We start from the raw sequence: 17,997 nt of genomic DNA on the forward strand, positions 1-17,997 counted from the left end.
ACCAGAAGGATCTCCACAGAAAGTGGATCCTAGTTATGAGCAAGGCACCGAACATTTAAATATGCAAGATATCCTGGTAGAGGGTTTCCTGGCTTCCTTTAGAACCCTAAGCATGTCCTCAAAAAAAGGTGCTTAAAAAAGGATCAAAACCCTATCACCTACAATGTCAGTTGAGTGGACAAGTGAAAATGGATAAAAGACCCCTTGTTTTGTGTGAGTACGTCCAACCTGTGTGGTAACTTAAGGTGCTTGCCCTTGGCAAAGTGCAGAAGAGAGAATCAATGCGGTCTGGGCCAAACGTGAGTCACCAACAAAATTCTGGGGAGTCCTGCTTGAAGACCCTCCAAATCAGAGGAAGGGGAACGAAGGCTACAGAAAAATCCCCAAGAAAGATAGGACATCCACTTTCCAAGCCAGAGGACTTAGGATTCTGGTGCAAAAGAGAGGAAGCTGTCTGTTCAGAGGGCAGGCAAAAAAAATCTACCTGAGGGAGTACCCCCACTGATGGATAATGTCTAAAACATCTCTGTGAAGCATCTACTCAAGCGCCAGTGTTTTGGACCTGCTCAGTCTGCCACTATGTTTAGCTATGAAGGAATGTAAACAGCCTGAAGACTCACTTGATACTGCACAGCTAGATTTCAAACTTGAAGAGCTAGCCCGCAAAGAAGGTATGATCATCTCTGTAAACATTTTGAGAAGCCCTAGAAGACAGAGGAAATGAAAGGTCTGAAGGGCAAAAAGGAGAACTCTCTTCTCCTTGATAGTGATGTGGTCTGACCTCTGATGAGGTGGCCAGAGACCATGGAACTTGAGGCGACTGAGAGGCTCTCCACCCCATGTCTAAGGTATCTGTAAAAAGTTCCTGAGAGGGAACTGGGGGCTGAAGTGGAAGTCTAGGGTTGAAAGAGCTGATGAATTCACCACTGAAGCTCAAACGTGAGGCACAAAAGAGGGACTAGAAGATCTACAGGATGACAGTGTTGGAGCCAAACAGACTTTAGGAACCACTATAGTTTTCTCATATGAAGTCTGGTAAGAGGTAGCACAGGAACTGTGGAAGCCAAGAATCCTGGTACTCAAAGACACCCTGGCTGTAACTGAAAACTGAGGAAGATGGTATTGAAAAAAGGTGACAAGAGAAAGCCTTGAGAGGAGGCAGGGAAGACAGCAAAAGGATGGTCTGGAGCCTGCAACTGAGAAATACATGATCTGAGAACGAAACAGGACTAATTTTTGGAAGTTTATTGCAAATCCCCAAGGTTTGTAGAAGACAAACCATATATTGGAGGTGTTGAAAAAAGGTCATGAGAGGAAGCCTGAATGAGTAGGTCATCAATACAAGGAAAGATCTGAACCTCTCTCTTAGAAAGGACAAAACGGAGAACTGAAAATGCAAGGGAAAAATAGAGAAACATAAAAACCTCCTGAAAGGGGGATGAGTTCAGGTGTGAAGATAAGCATCCTTGATATCTGGGGAGTCCAGGAAAGCCTAGGGAAGAAGAAAACGAAAGAATTTGAAGGGACAGCATCCGAAAGGAAAGGATCTTCACAAAGGTGCTGTGCTAAGAGAGGTCTAGAATGGGCTTCCGGTGCCTTCCTTCCAGGGAACCAGAAACATTCTGGAATAAAACCTCTTACCCTTCTGGGAAGAGGGCACACCTTGAATGGTGCCTTATGCCAGAAGGCCCTGAAGTCCTTCTGGGAAGAAAAGAAGCTGTTTGTCAGGAGGTTGAGGAATGTCCAGTAAAGGAGAAAGGGATTTCCATACCATGAAGTATCCCTGATGTATGAGGGACAGAACCAAGGGTCTTGAGTGAGCCTTAACCAATTTGGAAGGGCCAGGGAAAGAAAAAAAAGAGACAAGGGAACCTGGCTCAGGAAAGGGGGAAGCAAACAATCAGATAGACCCTGGCTTGTCTTGAAAAGAAGGCTTCCAAGAAGTGGAATTCTGGGTAAACTTAGCAGAAGGAACTCGCCTAGAACCCTTCTTGCCTTTAGAGGAGGGCGAGGCTGACTGAACAAAATCAGATTTAGATGGATAATTCCTCTGGAAAAGGAACAGGTGAAAAAAACATGCTTCAATTCCTGCAAGGCCTTACCCTTATCCTGCAGAACCTAAACAGCTCAGCAACTGCAGAAACAAACAGGTTCCTACACATTATCAGGAGGAGCATCCACACGTTTAGCCTTAATATCACCAGACAAATACTGGAGAGTAATCAAAGAGTAATATCTCAAGACAAACAAAAGCAGCAGCTCTAGAGGAGCCATCAGTTGCATCACAGCTACATTTAATAGAATGGCGGGCTACTTGAGAAGTAAAGCCCAGTAAAAACTGTACCAAGACTTTTCTTTCAAAAACAGGAAGGTCTGAGATAGCCTGGGAAGCCTGAGAAAGAAGGTCTAAAACATACCTTGTCATATGGGTCTGGTAATTAATAGCTCAAAAGGCCAAGGTGGCAGCAGTACATTCCTTCTTGCCCAGCTGTTCCATAGCTCAACTGTCTTTGTCTGAAGGAAGTAGTTTGGTAGGCTGCAAAAGGTTAGTGGGTTTGTCATAAGACAGACACAACAGAAGGATAAGCAGAAGAGCATTTGTAGAGATGCTTCTACTTAGGCACCTTGTAAAATCTGTCAGGTTTCTTAGGAGCTGGAGGTTGGGAATCCAGGGCCACAGAAGCTGCTGAAAGACAGGAAGGACAGCAGAAGGCTTAGGAGACTCCATCTGGAGGAGTTCATAATACCTCTTCTGAATGTCAGAAACCTGATAACAGTCCCATTTAAAAAATTCCATCATATGAGAAATAGTATCCCCAAAGAAGAGTTCTTCAAAGGGAGAACCTGGGTTAGTAGAGTCCTCCCCCTCAGAACCACAATCCAAGAGAGAATGGACCTGAGAGAAATATGCCAAAGGCTCTTCCCAGGAACCCAATTCCTCATTAGGAGAGTCCTGCTCTCTGGGCCTAGACTGGGGTAGGGGACCATGGAGGAGTAGGTACAGAAACTCTCTGGCAAGGCTCCAAGGCCATCAATGCATTAAATAACCCCTGGGTAAAATCCTACCATTCATGCTGGGGATCTTTAGGAGCAGAGGAAACATGCTTGCTTTTTTCTTTTGAGGGCTATCTGCCCTAAATACCCTAGGATGTTCAGAGCCTTGCCTATCTTCCACCAACATAGTAGGAATCTCCTCCCAAATAAGAATCTGTGGAATCCCCCCTGGTCTCTCTAAAATAATAGCAGAGGTTTTCCCCTCAACATCTGGAGTGGATGTCTGTAAAGCCTCAGAGGATTAGAGAGAGGTCGGATCTATGCTGGCCTCTGACACAGTCGTGGCAGAGGAATCAGACACAGTAACCGGGCACTCATCCGGGCTTTCACTAGCCTTGAGAAAGATGTCTGGGGGGAGGCAGGACTGCAGCCGAATCAGACCCAACTCTTTCGGCCTTTTTCTTGGCAGAAGGCTGACCTTCAAGGATGGGAAGATTCCGCCATATCACCCTGTGCCAACAATTTAAGATGTTGGTTACTAGGTAAATGGACAAGGAGGAGAGATGACTACAGAGGGTCGAGGGGACAAATGCTTGGCAGCTAGAACACTTTGTATGGTTATGAGAAGCACCCAAACAGAAGAGACACTGCTCATGACGATCCTTATGGGGAATCTGCCTCCCATACTGACATTCTCCCTTTCTGGATGACATGTAAACTCAAAATTAAAAAGAAAAGATAAAAAGAAAACCCAGTGGGGCACTTATCTGCAACACATCTCAGTAACCAGCACAAGAGCATTCAGACAGATTATCAATGATGGCGTTTGGACTAGGGGCAAAGTAGTTCTAAGGTTTGTATTTCTATATGTCACCTTTATGCCATACACTTTGAACAGGGAGCATAAGCATGATGTACAACGTCTATAAAATCCTAAGGCTTTGGTATACTAGCTGGACATTGGGCTACCCATGGCAGGGAATCCCTTTAGTAAAGAACTGCAAAAGTGACAAGTAAGGACATCAATATCATAGCAGATAACTAGGATTAAATTATTTTTCCCTGCAAACAAATTCACATGCATCAACCAAACTACCTGATGCTCAATACTGTTGGTGTATATACAATACCCTGTACAGAACTCATCATTAATATCTACATAGTGCTCCATGCTGCTAAAATGAATTTGTGATACTTAGTGGCAAACCCAAAACATGGGTGAGATTATGGTCCATGGTGAACATGTAGCCTGTACCATTAGGAAAACAAGAGCCATGTACTTAACCATAATGATGGATTGGTGTTTTCTGATTCCACCCTTTCAACAGATGGGTCTTCGGATCAGTTTTCAGCCACTCAAACCTTTGGATCCCAAGCTCAGGCTGTCCTCCCCTTACCCATAATCCCCTGCAAATCCCTACATTATCTCAAATGGAGTTTGCCCAAGAACACAGACAACCCCATAATGGGTAATATTGTTACACGGGATTAGCCAAAGGTAATATGAATGCTCAAAAGCTGATCTGGAGCTAAAAAGTGCACTTGAAAGGCATTCAGAATACGTCAGGTCAAACCACGATAAAGGAACAATAAATTCCATAATCAGCTTTGGGGATAAGTGGGAGGGGAGTTGAGGAAGGACGGAAACTAATACAAAATGATCATTATGGCATTTACATAACATTCATATCTGATGTTATCTTCTGCTCATTCCTCAACAGACTGGACAGAGTCCACAGCTAATATAATGCTTGGGTGGATTCATGGAAGGATATTCCAGAGGACAACTCTACCCAAAGCTGCCCTGCCTCTTGAAAGTAAATCCAGTCGATAATGGGATATGAAGGTATAAACATTTGACCTAGCGGCAGTAATGCAAATGTCATCAACAGACTCTCAGGAAAAGACAGCAGTAGAGGTTGCCACAGATTTAGTAGACTGGGCTTTGATGTGTTTAGGTAAGCATAAACCTTTTCCTTTGTTTACACGTGTAACAATCAGACAACCATCTTGATAAAGTGACTTTAGAAACTCCACAACTCAGTTTATTTATTGAAAAGGACACAAAGTTGATCGGACTTTGCAAATGGTGGATGTAAAAACAGGGTAGTCTATGAACATCCAATAAATGTAGCATGTATTCTCCTTCAAGACTAAGATTAGTGTTCTGATTTAAATTGATCTCAGTAGCTACCTTTGGTGAAAAGGAAGGACTGGTTCAAAGGGAAACTCTTCCTTATGAAAAATAATGTACAGAGGTTTACGTGAAAGGGCTTGGCATTTTGCTACCCTCCTAGAAGAAGTAATTTCCACTTAAAATAGTTTTTTTCACGTTACGAGAGAGATCCACATTGGCTGCACGTTCAAATGGCGGTTTAGTCAGTGCTTGAAGTAAAATAATAATATCCCAAGGAGGGGTAGGATCTCCAAGAGGTCTGAGAAGAAAAGTATCCCTCAAAAGGACATTAAACAACCTGAGAGACAACTGGGTACTGACGGCCTCCCACATGGAAAATAAAAATAGCCGACAACTGGACATTAGTAGAGTACCTGGCACCATTCTGAAAAAATGACTAGCTAAAAAGTCCAAGACCACTGGAAGGGGTGCCTAGAAAGGGTCTAAACTCACTCGAGCACCCAAAATAGAGAACCTTTTCCATTTCTTTTTGAAAATCTTCCTAGTAGATGGTGTCTGGGATGAAGTAAGAATGTGGATCACTTTGGAAGAAAGCCTGGATTGACTAGCTATCACTGGAAGTGGTGAAACCAAGTGGTTAATCTGAGGACTTTGATGTCCAGGAGAGGGAGGCCGGATGGGTGAGAAACGAGATCCGGGTTGGGATCCAGCACCCATGCACGGTGTTCCAGATGACGCCAAAGGCAGGGAACCAAACTTGTCAAGACCAAAAGGGGCAGAGAAGGACCACAGTGACCTTCCTCTCTAATGCTTTCTGAAGAAATTCTGGGATGACAGCAGTTGGAGGGAAGGCATGAAGGAGACCAGAGGCCAAGTGTGGACCAGAGTCCCAGTGTGACTGACTACTCATCCAGGATGGATCAGGGCAAACAATCTGCTGCATTTGGTGTTGTGGGGAGAAGCAAAAGGACCACAGCAAGAAAGTAGAAAATCTGTTCTGCCACTTTTCGATTGAAGGACCACTTGAGGCAGGAGGATAGATCTGTTTAAACTATCCACTATAATGTTGTACTTCCCTAGAAAGTGCGCTGCTAGAAGAAAGTGATTGGAAGATACTGCCCATTACCAAAACCTTATGTTTTTTTCGGCATAGTGGGTAAGAGCAGGTTCCCCCTTGCTTGTTAATACACCAGACTACCAACACGTTGTTGGTTAGGATAGATATCAGTCCTTGAGGAAGACTGTATGGTAGGCCTGCGATGCTAAAACTGCCCTCATCTCTAGAATGCTGAAATGGAGATTGGCCTCTGAAGGGAACCATGCGTCTTGGACCGTCTTCCCCTGTACTGCCCCCAATCCCAACTGGGAAGCGTCCATGGTCACAGTGGCTATGGTTGGGGAAACAAACTGGTGAAGTTGCATTAGCAGAGGAGATTCGAGCCACCAGTGAATGAGAGCTCTGCAAATGTTCATCAGATGTATTTGGAAAAAAGACGTATGTTGGGACCATATGGACCGCACAGCCATCGAACCCAGTAAATATTCTTGACACTGGCTTTTGAGATCAAAGAATGACTCGACTATGATTGTGAAGTGTGGATAACGTGCTCTGTGGAAATCTTGCTATCTGATGAATTGTGTCAGAGTGTGCTCCTATGAACTATTTCTTGTACAACACAGAATTTTGACTTGCCAGGGTTTACTGTGATGTCCAACACTGAACAAATTTGGAGTAATGAGTCTCTTTGCTTACACAAGTAGATTGCTGGTAGGGCAGAAATAAACCTGTCATCCAGATACAGGAACACACAGAACCTTTACAGCTTGAGGTACACTGCTATCACTACCATACATTTGGTGAAAACCCAGAGGACTGCAGTGAGGCCAAAGGGCAGGACTTTGAATTAGATGCGACTGTTCCCAACCAGAAATGCAGAAACCTTCTTGATTTCCTGTCAAACTTGATATGGTAGTACACATCCTGAAGGTCTACAGAGCACATCCAATCGTTCACTTCCGGTAGTGGGAGAATGGACTAAACCATGACCATATGGAACTTTGACTGCTTGGCATACTGGTTGAGATGACAGAGGTCCAAAATTGGCCTGAGGTCCCTGGACCTTTCTGAAACTAAAAATTTCAAGTAAGTTCTGGATCCTAGCTGGTCTGGTAGGACCTCATGGATTACTCTCTTCTTTAGCAGCTTTTAAATGCTGCTAGTCTTTGACAGGGTGGGACATTTGGTAACTTCTTTTTTGAGTTTGGGGGAAAAGCACAAAAAGGGAATTCAATGGCCTCTGGATTTTATCCTCTGCACTCATTTGTCATTCATGATGGACATCCAAGCTTTGAGGTGCAGGGATAGGCACCCCTTAATGCTTCCAGAAAATGGCAGTTGAGCAATCTTTCATGAGTGCTAGGAAGGCCCCTTGGTGAAGGGACCTTTGAAGCCTTGGTTTTGCAGCCAACATCCATTATTAGAACTCTTCTCCTCACCTCAGAGGGAGGTCTGGCTCCAGTAGTGTCAGGAGAGAACCTTTAGCTTCTTATCCAGTTTCTGGTTTCTAGAAAGATCTCCAGGGGGGCAGAGAACCATACTCCAATGGCAGAAAGGGTCTGCGTTGTTCATTTCTAGTCACTGTTTCTTTCACTTTAGGCCAAAAGGCTGTTGAGCCATTAAATGGGGAATTAGTAAAGGATGTCTTGAAATGCTCCAGAAAGTCACACAAGTGCATCCAGGCATACTTCCTTACAGTAATGCCCGGACATGTGCCTTTCGAAGTGCCTTCAGTAGGACTGGAAATAGGACGCATAAAGACACTGGACAGCAACTGTAGGGTGGGTAACACAGAATCCAAGGTTGTCTTGTGTTCTACAGACATAGACCAGGACAGGGACTTGGGGATTTCTTTGGTCAAACCTCTCTGAAGCCTTGTGATGTGTGCCAAGTAATTCAGAGTGAAGATATGTGAAGGGCAAGTCTGCTTCTAGAATCTGTCTACCGCCCTCGACTTTGTTAGGTGACATGGACAGAAGAGCTTTCTTCTGCGAGCTCTTTTTGGTGGCAGCCACTATTATGGAATCCATGACCGTCTCCTTGATCCAATGTTGACACCATTTCAGGAAGATAAAGAACTTGTCTGTCTTACGGGGAATTGGTTCAGCCACATTCGGCTCCTTCCAGGCCCACAAAGATGAGATCTACCATCGCATTGGTGGGGGGAATAAAGAATTTCCCCTGAATGAGACATCAAGGGGGATCCCTCCTCATTATTGAGATCTTTGTCTAATGTGAGAGACTCTTAGAAGGAGACAGTCTTTTTTTACACATATGCCTTGGAGATGCTGCCCAGCTGGGGTGCTCTGGAATAGATTTGCTAAGTCCCATATACAGACGGACTCGAGACTCAACGGGCCCGGCTGTCCTTGTCCCAAGTGTACTGCATGAGAAGCATCTGGACCCAGATGCATTCTTTGAAAGATGGGTACAGCCAAGCTGGAAACATCAGTACACTCATCCAAATGGGACAGTACTCTCTCGACAGCCTTGAATGCTGAAGGAAAATGAGATCCTGAGATTGTCTGGTATGAGGCAAACCTTGGAACCCCACCCGCCTTCGATCTGAGGCTCATGCTGGTGTCAAGCTATCCAGCGCCAAGGCTCTGAGAGGGCACCAGTGTAGAAGATGGACAAATCTCAAATCCAGAGCAGACAAACTTTGGGAAATATGTGGATCGAACATCCAAATCAGATAAATGGATCAGGGTATACGCTACTATGGGATGAGGGGAAGATACATAACTTCAGGGTCCAGTGGTGGTCAGATAAGGGATAAGTCCCTTAAGAATAAGCTTGCACTTCCTACTACTGCCCGGGTACCAAAGGCTATACATATAGTACACTGTTCATCCAAGTGTGCTGCCCTGAGGAAGTGCACACATTTCGAGTGTGCATCCAATCTACATATCTTGGGGCCACAGATTTTTAAAACCTGAAAGTTTCTCATCCATAATTAAGAGTGGCTCTAAAAGGGAGAAAACTACAAAGGCAATAACCCCAAGTTATTAGACAAGACAGATAAGATGGTGCAAAGGCAGAAAGACAAAACAGAGTATGCAAAAACCTTACAAAAATCTACATAATTATGACAGGGAAGGTAGGGTATATTAAAAAGTACAGACACTGAAGTATCAAAGAGAAGCTGTATAAAAGAAGAAGCAACAAAGAAAAGTCTCTTATGATTTTAAACCCACACCTGAGCAAGGAGATACATGACTACCTCAAAGGAGTGTCAAATGACATATGAGGTAATGGGCTTTGCAGGGGATTGCGGGTAATGGGAGGAGCCTGAGCTTGGGATCTAGTCTTGAGTGGCCAAAGATGGACCAGAGGTTAGATCCAAAGACCCATTCAATGAGGAATGGACAGAAAAGAACATCAGATCTACTTTTCTCTCCTGATCATCATTAACTGAAATATGAATTAAATGCACATACTGCAGAGCATTACTGCTTATGGATCACATTTACACTGTTATAACAGCATTTAGGAAGTTTCAGCTTACACAGTAGCTTACCTACTTCACCAGCTTGGAAACTGATGTCTTCCTTTGCAATACTACCACATGATCTAAGGATTATATCAGCAATGGCTGACTGAAAATTAGTGAGACCATCAAAAGACCCAACAAAATACAGAAAGTACCAATTTGACCAACTGCACAAATTACCATACAACAAAGAAGCAACCACATGACAAACTGAATAATGGACAAAGATGAGCACCACTTCATTTTTTTTTGTAAGGGTGTAAGCCTCCTTGCCTCCATATTATCTATACCAACTCTGAGATCACACAATAAAGAAAGGGTATAGCCCCAATCCCTGCTGTATTGTGATCTGATATACATTCCAGTTTGCCAAGCCTAGAATACAAAAGCCCAAAACCAGAAACATACATCCAACACTAGTGCTATATACTGTAAGCAACTCCTTTATGTTCTCCTTGACAAAATCAAATTGAAAACTGTGAAGAACTTAATTCTGGCATCAGTTAATGCAAAACTTAGGATTTTAAGTTAGAAAGCTTTTTATTATCACTGTGACAAGAATAAAGTTGGCTAAAAATAAAAAAAAAATGAAGGCTAAGATACCAGTGCAAAATGCAAAGCACTCCAATACAGATGGTGACTATCACATAGGATGAAAAAGCTAAAGTGGAAATAATCTCATTTTTATCACTTTGTTGAAAAAGACACAAGGAGCTGTGGGCAAAATGATACATCCTTGGATGAACTGTATTTGCTCGGCTATGTTACAATGCCAGATGCAGGTTGGATGGTTTATTTGTTCTGGAATGATGTGTGACCACTCTTAGAAAATATTTTAAAGCCTTCTAAACCACATACACTGTGCCAGAAATCTAAAACAAAATGGAAATTATATTACTATTCATTTATGGTACTACAAGTGCTCAAATATCCTTTATTCAGTCTTCACCACACTGTTACCAAGCCCTGACAAGCAAATGTACAACACTAACAAATGCCTAACAAAAGTTGTTTCTCCTCAAATCTGCAAGTCCATTCAGACTTTTTTTCTAAATGTCATATGAATGACAAAGCCATCTCTACTGCTTCTAAGCGAGTTTTATTTCAGTGATACGGATATAAATACCACTATTTAAAGTCTCATTTTAAACCCACATTTTAGTGCTTTTATTTGTGACCTATGGCTTTAAATTGTTTTAAGGTAATAGTGTACACTTAAGTTTAGTGTACACAAGTTATACAAAACTATTCATTCTTGAAGGTCTTTGTTGCTGCTAGAATACAGCAAAGGACTAACTCTATTCCTCAAATATAGCCTAACTTCCAAGTGATGAGACAAATTATCTCACAGGTTCCTGGTATGAAAGTCGATGTCAATATGCTATAAAACAAACTTTTAACATGAACAGCTGGAAAAGTACTTGCCAGAAAATGTTACATCTGAAACCATGTAATGGAATACAAATAAAGATGTTAAACACTTTTTCAGAACAAATTTGACATGCAGAATGAATCACTGCCAAACATTAGGATTACCCTAATCTGTTGTTGGGTACATGAATTATACTTTTCTTTTTTTGCCATTTTACTTTTACTTGGTTATACTATTTCATATCCTTAATATAAAGGAATGCAGCACTTGTAAATATAGCAGGACTGAAAGAAACAAATATGAACAAGAGCACTTTTTATCAGGTAGGATTTTACAGAAATTCTCACTACTTATTTCAGCTCCTGACACCAGGACACTCTTGTGGCTAGGCAAACATGCAGTGCATCAAGAAAACTAAAAGAAAGCATCTGAAATATGAACGGACTTCCATGATTATCTTTTGTTACACAGAGGATGGTATCAAGGCAAATGCATGTCCACAGCAGTGGGGCACAAAGTCCAAACATCTGGATAGAGAGAAAGTGCTCAACAGCTTCCATGTAATTTACATGTATGCACAGAAAAACACATTAAATTAGGATAGCACTTCAATTGGAAGAGGAGCAAATAAATGTGGTCCGTTCCCTTCCACTGAGTATCTAATGGAAATGCATCATAAGAGTATTTTGTTTCAACTAAAGTCTCATCTCTGTGGGTTCATGAAATATTTTAGTGTCACATCACTGAAGGCTGTCAAGAGGAGCAAATAAATTAACTGCTGACTAGAAATCTTTCCACATGTGCTAGTAATTAACTCACTTGCATATGATCACAGATACTGTGACTGTGCTAAACAGCAGAAAGCTTCAAGTAACAAGACAGCTTCTTTAAACTCAATGGACAGAAACTAGCACCCAATCCAATTACAATAATTTATTTACAACAGTATGTTCTAGCTTTCCCCATTTTGAAACATAAGTGGTCTTACCAATACAATAAAACAGGCCCCAGACTGCTTCAGTACAGCTAAATTTAACTGTTGAGCACTACATCTGCCAAACACTGGGTAAAAAATTAGCATACTCCTTTAACAAAAAACAATTTAGTTTTCTTTTCAGAGGATTGAGAAAGCAGTCACTACAATTAAATGATACTTGCACTTTTATATTTCAATGAATAATAAAATAGAACAAGACTACTGGGAACATGATCTGTGGAAGGACTTCTTTCTGAAAGCCATGCACTTCCACTGCTTTCCAGTAGACCTCCATTGGACAGTGAAGTAGACCACAGCTTCTTACTAGAGCACTGTGCTATGCAGCTGATACTGGAAATTATGAAAACACTTGTATATATAAAGATGATTTCACTACCTACAGAAGCTGTTGTAAACCTCCGCAGAAATATCAGAACTAGAACATAAATACATAAAAAAAAGATGAAATCTTTACAAAGCATTATGTCACTTTGAATGGGTTGTATGCTACAAAACAAGTTCCATTTTAACAAATTTTAGTACTGCAAGGTCATGGATCCATTATGGAGTACATCGTACCAACCCTAAACCACAAGCATGTCTTCTGAAAAATTCTTTAACAGAAATATTGAAGCTTTGGCCCCGTTTGGTCATGAGGTGACAAGTTTGCAGTTTCTGAAAAGAATTACACTGCTACTTGCTCATGTGGTTCTATTTTATGCACTTCTACCTGTTCCATGCCATCCTCCTTGATCTCTTCCATTTCTAACTGCTCAACATGTTCAGTTTCTATTACTTCGACTTGATCTACTATATCAGTCTGCACATCTTCCAGCTGTATTTGATTCACATGTTCAACATGAAGCTCTTCCATTTGAACTTCATCCACTTGGGCAACTTCTGCATGATCTACTTGCTCAATATGAAGCTGTTCCACTTCTAAATGGTCTACCTGCATATGCCCTGTATGGATTTCCATTACCTCTGTACTTTTTACATCACTGTCATCTGGTAAGTCTGACTGAACTTCTTCTTCACTCAGTTCTGCAGAGTCCATGTGGACCTGAATTACTTGTTCAACATGGACCTGATCTATTGGTAGCACATGTACCTGCTCAACTTGTTCAATGATAGTTGTTGATTCTGTTTCAATTGCTTCTACTGGTAGAACAACCTCTGTCACTATTCGCTCCGTAATATCATGTATTTCCTTGAGATGTTTCCGCAGTTCATTGCTTTGCATAAACCATACATCGCATACAGTGCAGTGATTCGGTTTTTCTCCTGTATGTATTACAAGATGGTCTTTAAACTGGTCCCAGCTATTGAACACACTATTGCAAACCTGTAATGAAAAAATAAATTAGATATGCATTTGCAAAATTAAATGCACTTTTACAACTTTATCACACAGACTTGAGTTATCACAGAGTGAGTGAGCAATCTGTCTACTTATCAACTGCACCCTAGATATTTTAATGTACAGAAAGCAATAATCTTGATATTCTGACTACAAATGTTCAAATTCCAGCTGTCATTACCTCTCAACTGTCCAGATTTTCACAGAAAGTCCATTTTTTGCCTCATATTTTGGTCTGTTCATCATAAAATTTGTGGTTTAATGGCAAATCACTGAGGATTTCAATCACTAAATGACACACATTTGAGTTTCAGACTATATCCTTCAGAAAATGCACACCAACACAAAACTTATTTTATAAATATTCTAGGTTTACAAGATAAATATTTAAAAAAACTGTCCCTATTTTTGGGCTTTTGTCCCTCCATTATTTTAGGCTTTGTCCAGATTTCTACCACTAATATGACACATGTGAAAACCTGTTACTGCCAACTTTTACCCCCCCCCCCCAAAAAAAAAAAAAAAACCTTCTGTGACAATTATACTTGCGTAGACAACCTTACCAGCCTTAACGATTTTGGAACTGTGTGCTTATGTTAGCTGGAGATTAAACAGAAGTGTCAAACCTACTCTATTCAAAAACTGCAACAGTTACATTTGTCTGCAAATGCATCTCAAAAAATCTTAAATGTACACAATGACATTTATGGCACTTTAAATTGATCAGGACATCTTACCACAAACTACTTGCACCTAAAAAATCTGTGAAACTAGACTTCCATATTTCTAATGTCATTTCCTTATTTCTAGATCAGAGGTTATTAAACTCCCCTTTTTTGCCAATATCTGGTTATGTCCATGGCACGAATTGTGGAAAAGGCTTACTTCCTTCACAAAATAATCCCTATATTGTTTTCTTCCATTTAACCAGCTTTATAAATGTTTCCAAAACTTACTAGGAATTAGGGACATATGAAGCTGGACACTTCGTTCAATCTCAATCCAAGTATTTTAAAGGGGGGGGGGGATGACCATCATGATTTCCACATCTCCTCTCCTTTACATGGGCAAGCTTTTGTCTTCAAAGTTTACAAAATCAGCCTCCAAAATGTCTCTATCACAAACTGCCATTAAGATGCGAGGCTGACAAATATCACAAGGGCCTCTCACTCTGCCTGACTTTTGACAACACTAATTTTAACTATGCTGAAATATTTAAATGTTATGAAACTTAACCAAGCACTATTGTCTGCTAGTCAGGTAGGTAACTGCATCATAAACTCTTAATGAACCTAAATTACAAACTCCACCTCCTCATTTTCTTCCCTTAAAAAGATCTTGATTATTTTTTCAAATGACAACTCATGGATCTGCTTTTCAGGGTATTCCATTTAAAAGCGGTTATATACTTGATTCAAAGTAACACAGAATGCACATGTAATGCCTACAAAGAAAGGTGCTTATTTTCTAGGCTTTCTTGCAAACTGCTTAGCTTGTATGAATGCTGACATTCTGCACATCTTTTGGCAATGTCCCTTTGATCATAATCTACCACTTTAAATTAGTAGTAGAGATAATACTTATACGATACAGGATAAACTGACTAGGAAGCAAGTGTAATTTAAATGAATACAAGGAGGACTGTTACTTTGCCACGGTATTACCGCCTTAGTAAAATTTATTACTACACAGTGGAACTCCCTTCAAGCAGTAACTCTTAAAATCATCTTTTATTTAAAAATACCTTAATGCAAACAAATTATCTATTGCATTTAGAACAAGTTTGAAGAAGAGTGCTTGGAGCAGTCTCAGCAGCTCAACAGGAGAAGAAAGCTGTGGGTTCTATTTTCCACAACAGGTCATTACATTTCCAATCCTGGCATTACAATGCAGCATAATTAGTGTGCTTCACCCCACATCCCCTGCATGTGCAGTCTTTCATGACATGTTAAACAGAGATTCCATTAGTAGCTCAGGTGGATGTAAAAGATCCTACAAAAAATATCAAAAAAAAAAAAAAAAAAAAAAAAAAACAAGGGAAGCTCCCTGGTGCCATGGCCAAATTGTATGAATACCACCCCTGGATCTTCCCTGAGAAAAGTCCATTGGTCTAATGGGACTAACCCAGACAACAAAAGTGTAAATAAATGAAATATTACTATTAAATTATCTACTTTCTTTTAATTTCTGGTCCAACTGTATCTTTAGACTTTTTCCTCTTTTGAGTTTAACTGCAACCCTTTACTGTTATACTAGATAACAGCTATAATATGCACCTATCTAGTCATCAAACTTTGCATCTTTAGCCACCTATGAAAATACCAGTGTATGTCAAAACATTATCTTATTCACTCCTTTTTTGGATGTTTTATGGTTTTGCTTATTTATACTGTTTCTAGACTGTATTGGATAAAATCAAGAACTTTTTGTAAATATAAAGAAGCCTTCATTGAAAAGGAACTCTGTTAGTACATATCATGGTGCTGTTCAGACTAACAGTACACATAACCCCTATGCTACTAAGATCAGCCAGTGAGTGAGCACAACATTAAACACAAGCAACAAACTTCCTAAAAGAGCATACAAATAAAAATCTGCCTGACATACAGGAAATGCAGTGCACAGCAAAGGAATGGAGACAAGGTTACTAGACGAACCAGATGGGGGAGGGATAGGAGTAAGCAAGTTGATGCCAGTTTGACCACCCTGAAAGGAAGGGTGGCATGGTCAAGCCTGCTGTAATGCTGAAACCTATAGGAAAGACAGATGTACAGAGGGCAACACTGGAGACCAGAGATGTGCTTGGCTTCCCACATGGGCTGTTTGGAAATGCACAGACCCACATGGAAAATTGTAGCAAGCTTTCATGTCAGCCTACAGGGCAGGGGCTGTGCTCAATAAGAAACCCCTAACATGGCTGCTTGAAGGATTCCCTCAACACATGTGAGCAGATATTTGGCAGGCACTGGCGCCACAAACATACGATTACAAAACGATGGATGCAAGACGATAATCACGCACAGCAAAAAGTCAACTAATATCCTGGCAATACATATAGTACACCTGGGGGGGGGGTGCCTTCACTTTTGTCAGTGGCTAACTTGGAAGGAAAATGAAGAAATGAAAAATTCAACCTCATAGCAATACAAAGTTGGGGAATGGCCAAAAGGTCATAAGACCAAATCTTGTTAACTGCCAAAGAAGGGCTTGACTCCTGGAATTATGGTACATAAAATAAGATCCGATGACGGCTTGAGCTGATGACTAAGAGACCATTGCACAGACATCCATAATGGAGAAATTCTTCAAGCAAGCAGAAGTAGCTATGTGGTGAGAGGCAAAGCCAGATCCAGTGCTAGGCAACCTAGGGCCCACTGGCTGGGAGGGGCCCCCACTGGCCAGGGGGGCTGCCGCATTTAGTTTTTAATTAAGGGTGTTCTCCTAAGGCCCCATCTGACAATGACCTGGCTTTGGTGGGAGAAATGGCCATTAGATGCCACATCTTCCAATGGGTAGCTAACTGCAAGAATGCAAAACAACGCAGATATAGAAAGGCTTGCTTAGACACTATAAGACTCTCCTTCCAAAGACGGTACAAAAATAGCAGTTTGGTCATCTTGAATTCAGGAGTTATCTTTGGACAGAATGAAGATGAATTTTCATGACCACTCTGAGGAGCTCCTTCTACCTTAGCATCCATCCTAAGAAAAGAAAAAGATGACAGGAGTTGAATGGGTAATCATGCTACCTTCCTTGGTTGAGCTGTTGGCCAAAGGGTACACCTTGATTCCTAAGTAGAGTATGAATTTACCAAGGACAATAGTTGACTTTAAATGTTATACAAGGAAGTTAAATTTGAAAATCCTTCTTGGGGAGAACTGTAATATAGAAAAGAATCCTTTGTGTACAACTGGCACATTCAGTCCACCCATTCACCCTACTTTACAGTCCTTTGAAAGAATGTGTGAACTAGACCTACGAACAATGGCTGTTAGGGCAAATAACGATAATAATCTGAATGGGAGAGACCAATCAAATGTGACCAGACAGGAATGGGAGGCTTTAAACTTAGGAGTAGCTGATGTCAGAGTGAGCAAACCAGACAAAGGTGGGGGATTGACAATCATGGATAATTGGGATTCGGGATTCCCAAAATCCATAAGGATTTGAATAACCCACCAATGAGACCACTAGTTAATGCTAGGAATTCGATCACCTACCTTTGGGCCAAAATGGTGGATATGATTTTGAAAAAGTACCTGGTCCATGAAAAACAGATCTGTAGGGATTCATGATCCTTTTTACAGAAAATTGACCAACTTCAGATTGATGAGGACCATGGATTCCATACTACAGATGTTAAAGATCTGTATACCTCAATTCCACATGAGGAAGGTACTGAATTGATCAGGACCATGTTGAATAGGCGAGGCGCAACAAATAGAGAGATCGAACTGGTGACTGAGTTATTAGACTATCTTAACTAATAAACTTCTTCCTCTCTGACCAAGAATTCTATTTGCAAAAAATAGGAGTGGTGATGGGTTCACAGTTTGGTGCCAGTGTAACCAACCTGGTGATGGCTCACTGTGAATCAGAATTCATTTT

General features: G+C 41.1%; 1 protein-coding gene across 1 annotated transcript in view; it reads right to left on the reverse strand.

Moving 5' to 3' along the window:
* Positions 1-10,761: 10,761 nt before the first annotated feature.
* Positions 10,762-17,997, reverse strand: part of ZNF131 (zinc finger protein 131) — a gene marked incomplete in the record, with an annotated part of 567,140 nt that continues 559,904 nt past the window's right edge. The window contains 1 exon segment of the mRNA XM_044069710.1: positions 10,762-13,374. Within this exon segment, the coding sequence (XP_043925645.1) occupies positions 12,715-13,374 (660 nt within the window).

The sequence above is a fragment of the Protopterus annectens genome, chromosome 1.part0 (assembly GCF_019279795.1).
Source record: "Protopterus annectens isolate FY-2018-M chromosome 1.part0, PAN1.0, whole genome shotgun sequence".
NCBI lineage: Eukaryota > Metazoa > Chordata > Ceratodontiformes > Protopteridae > Protopterus > Protopterus annectens.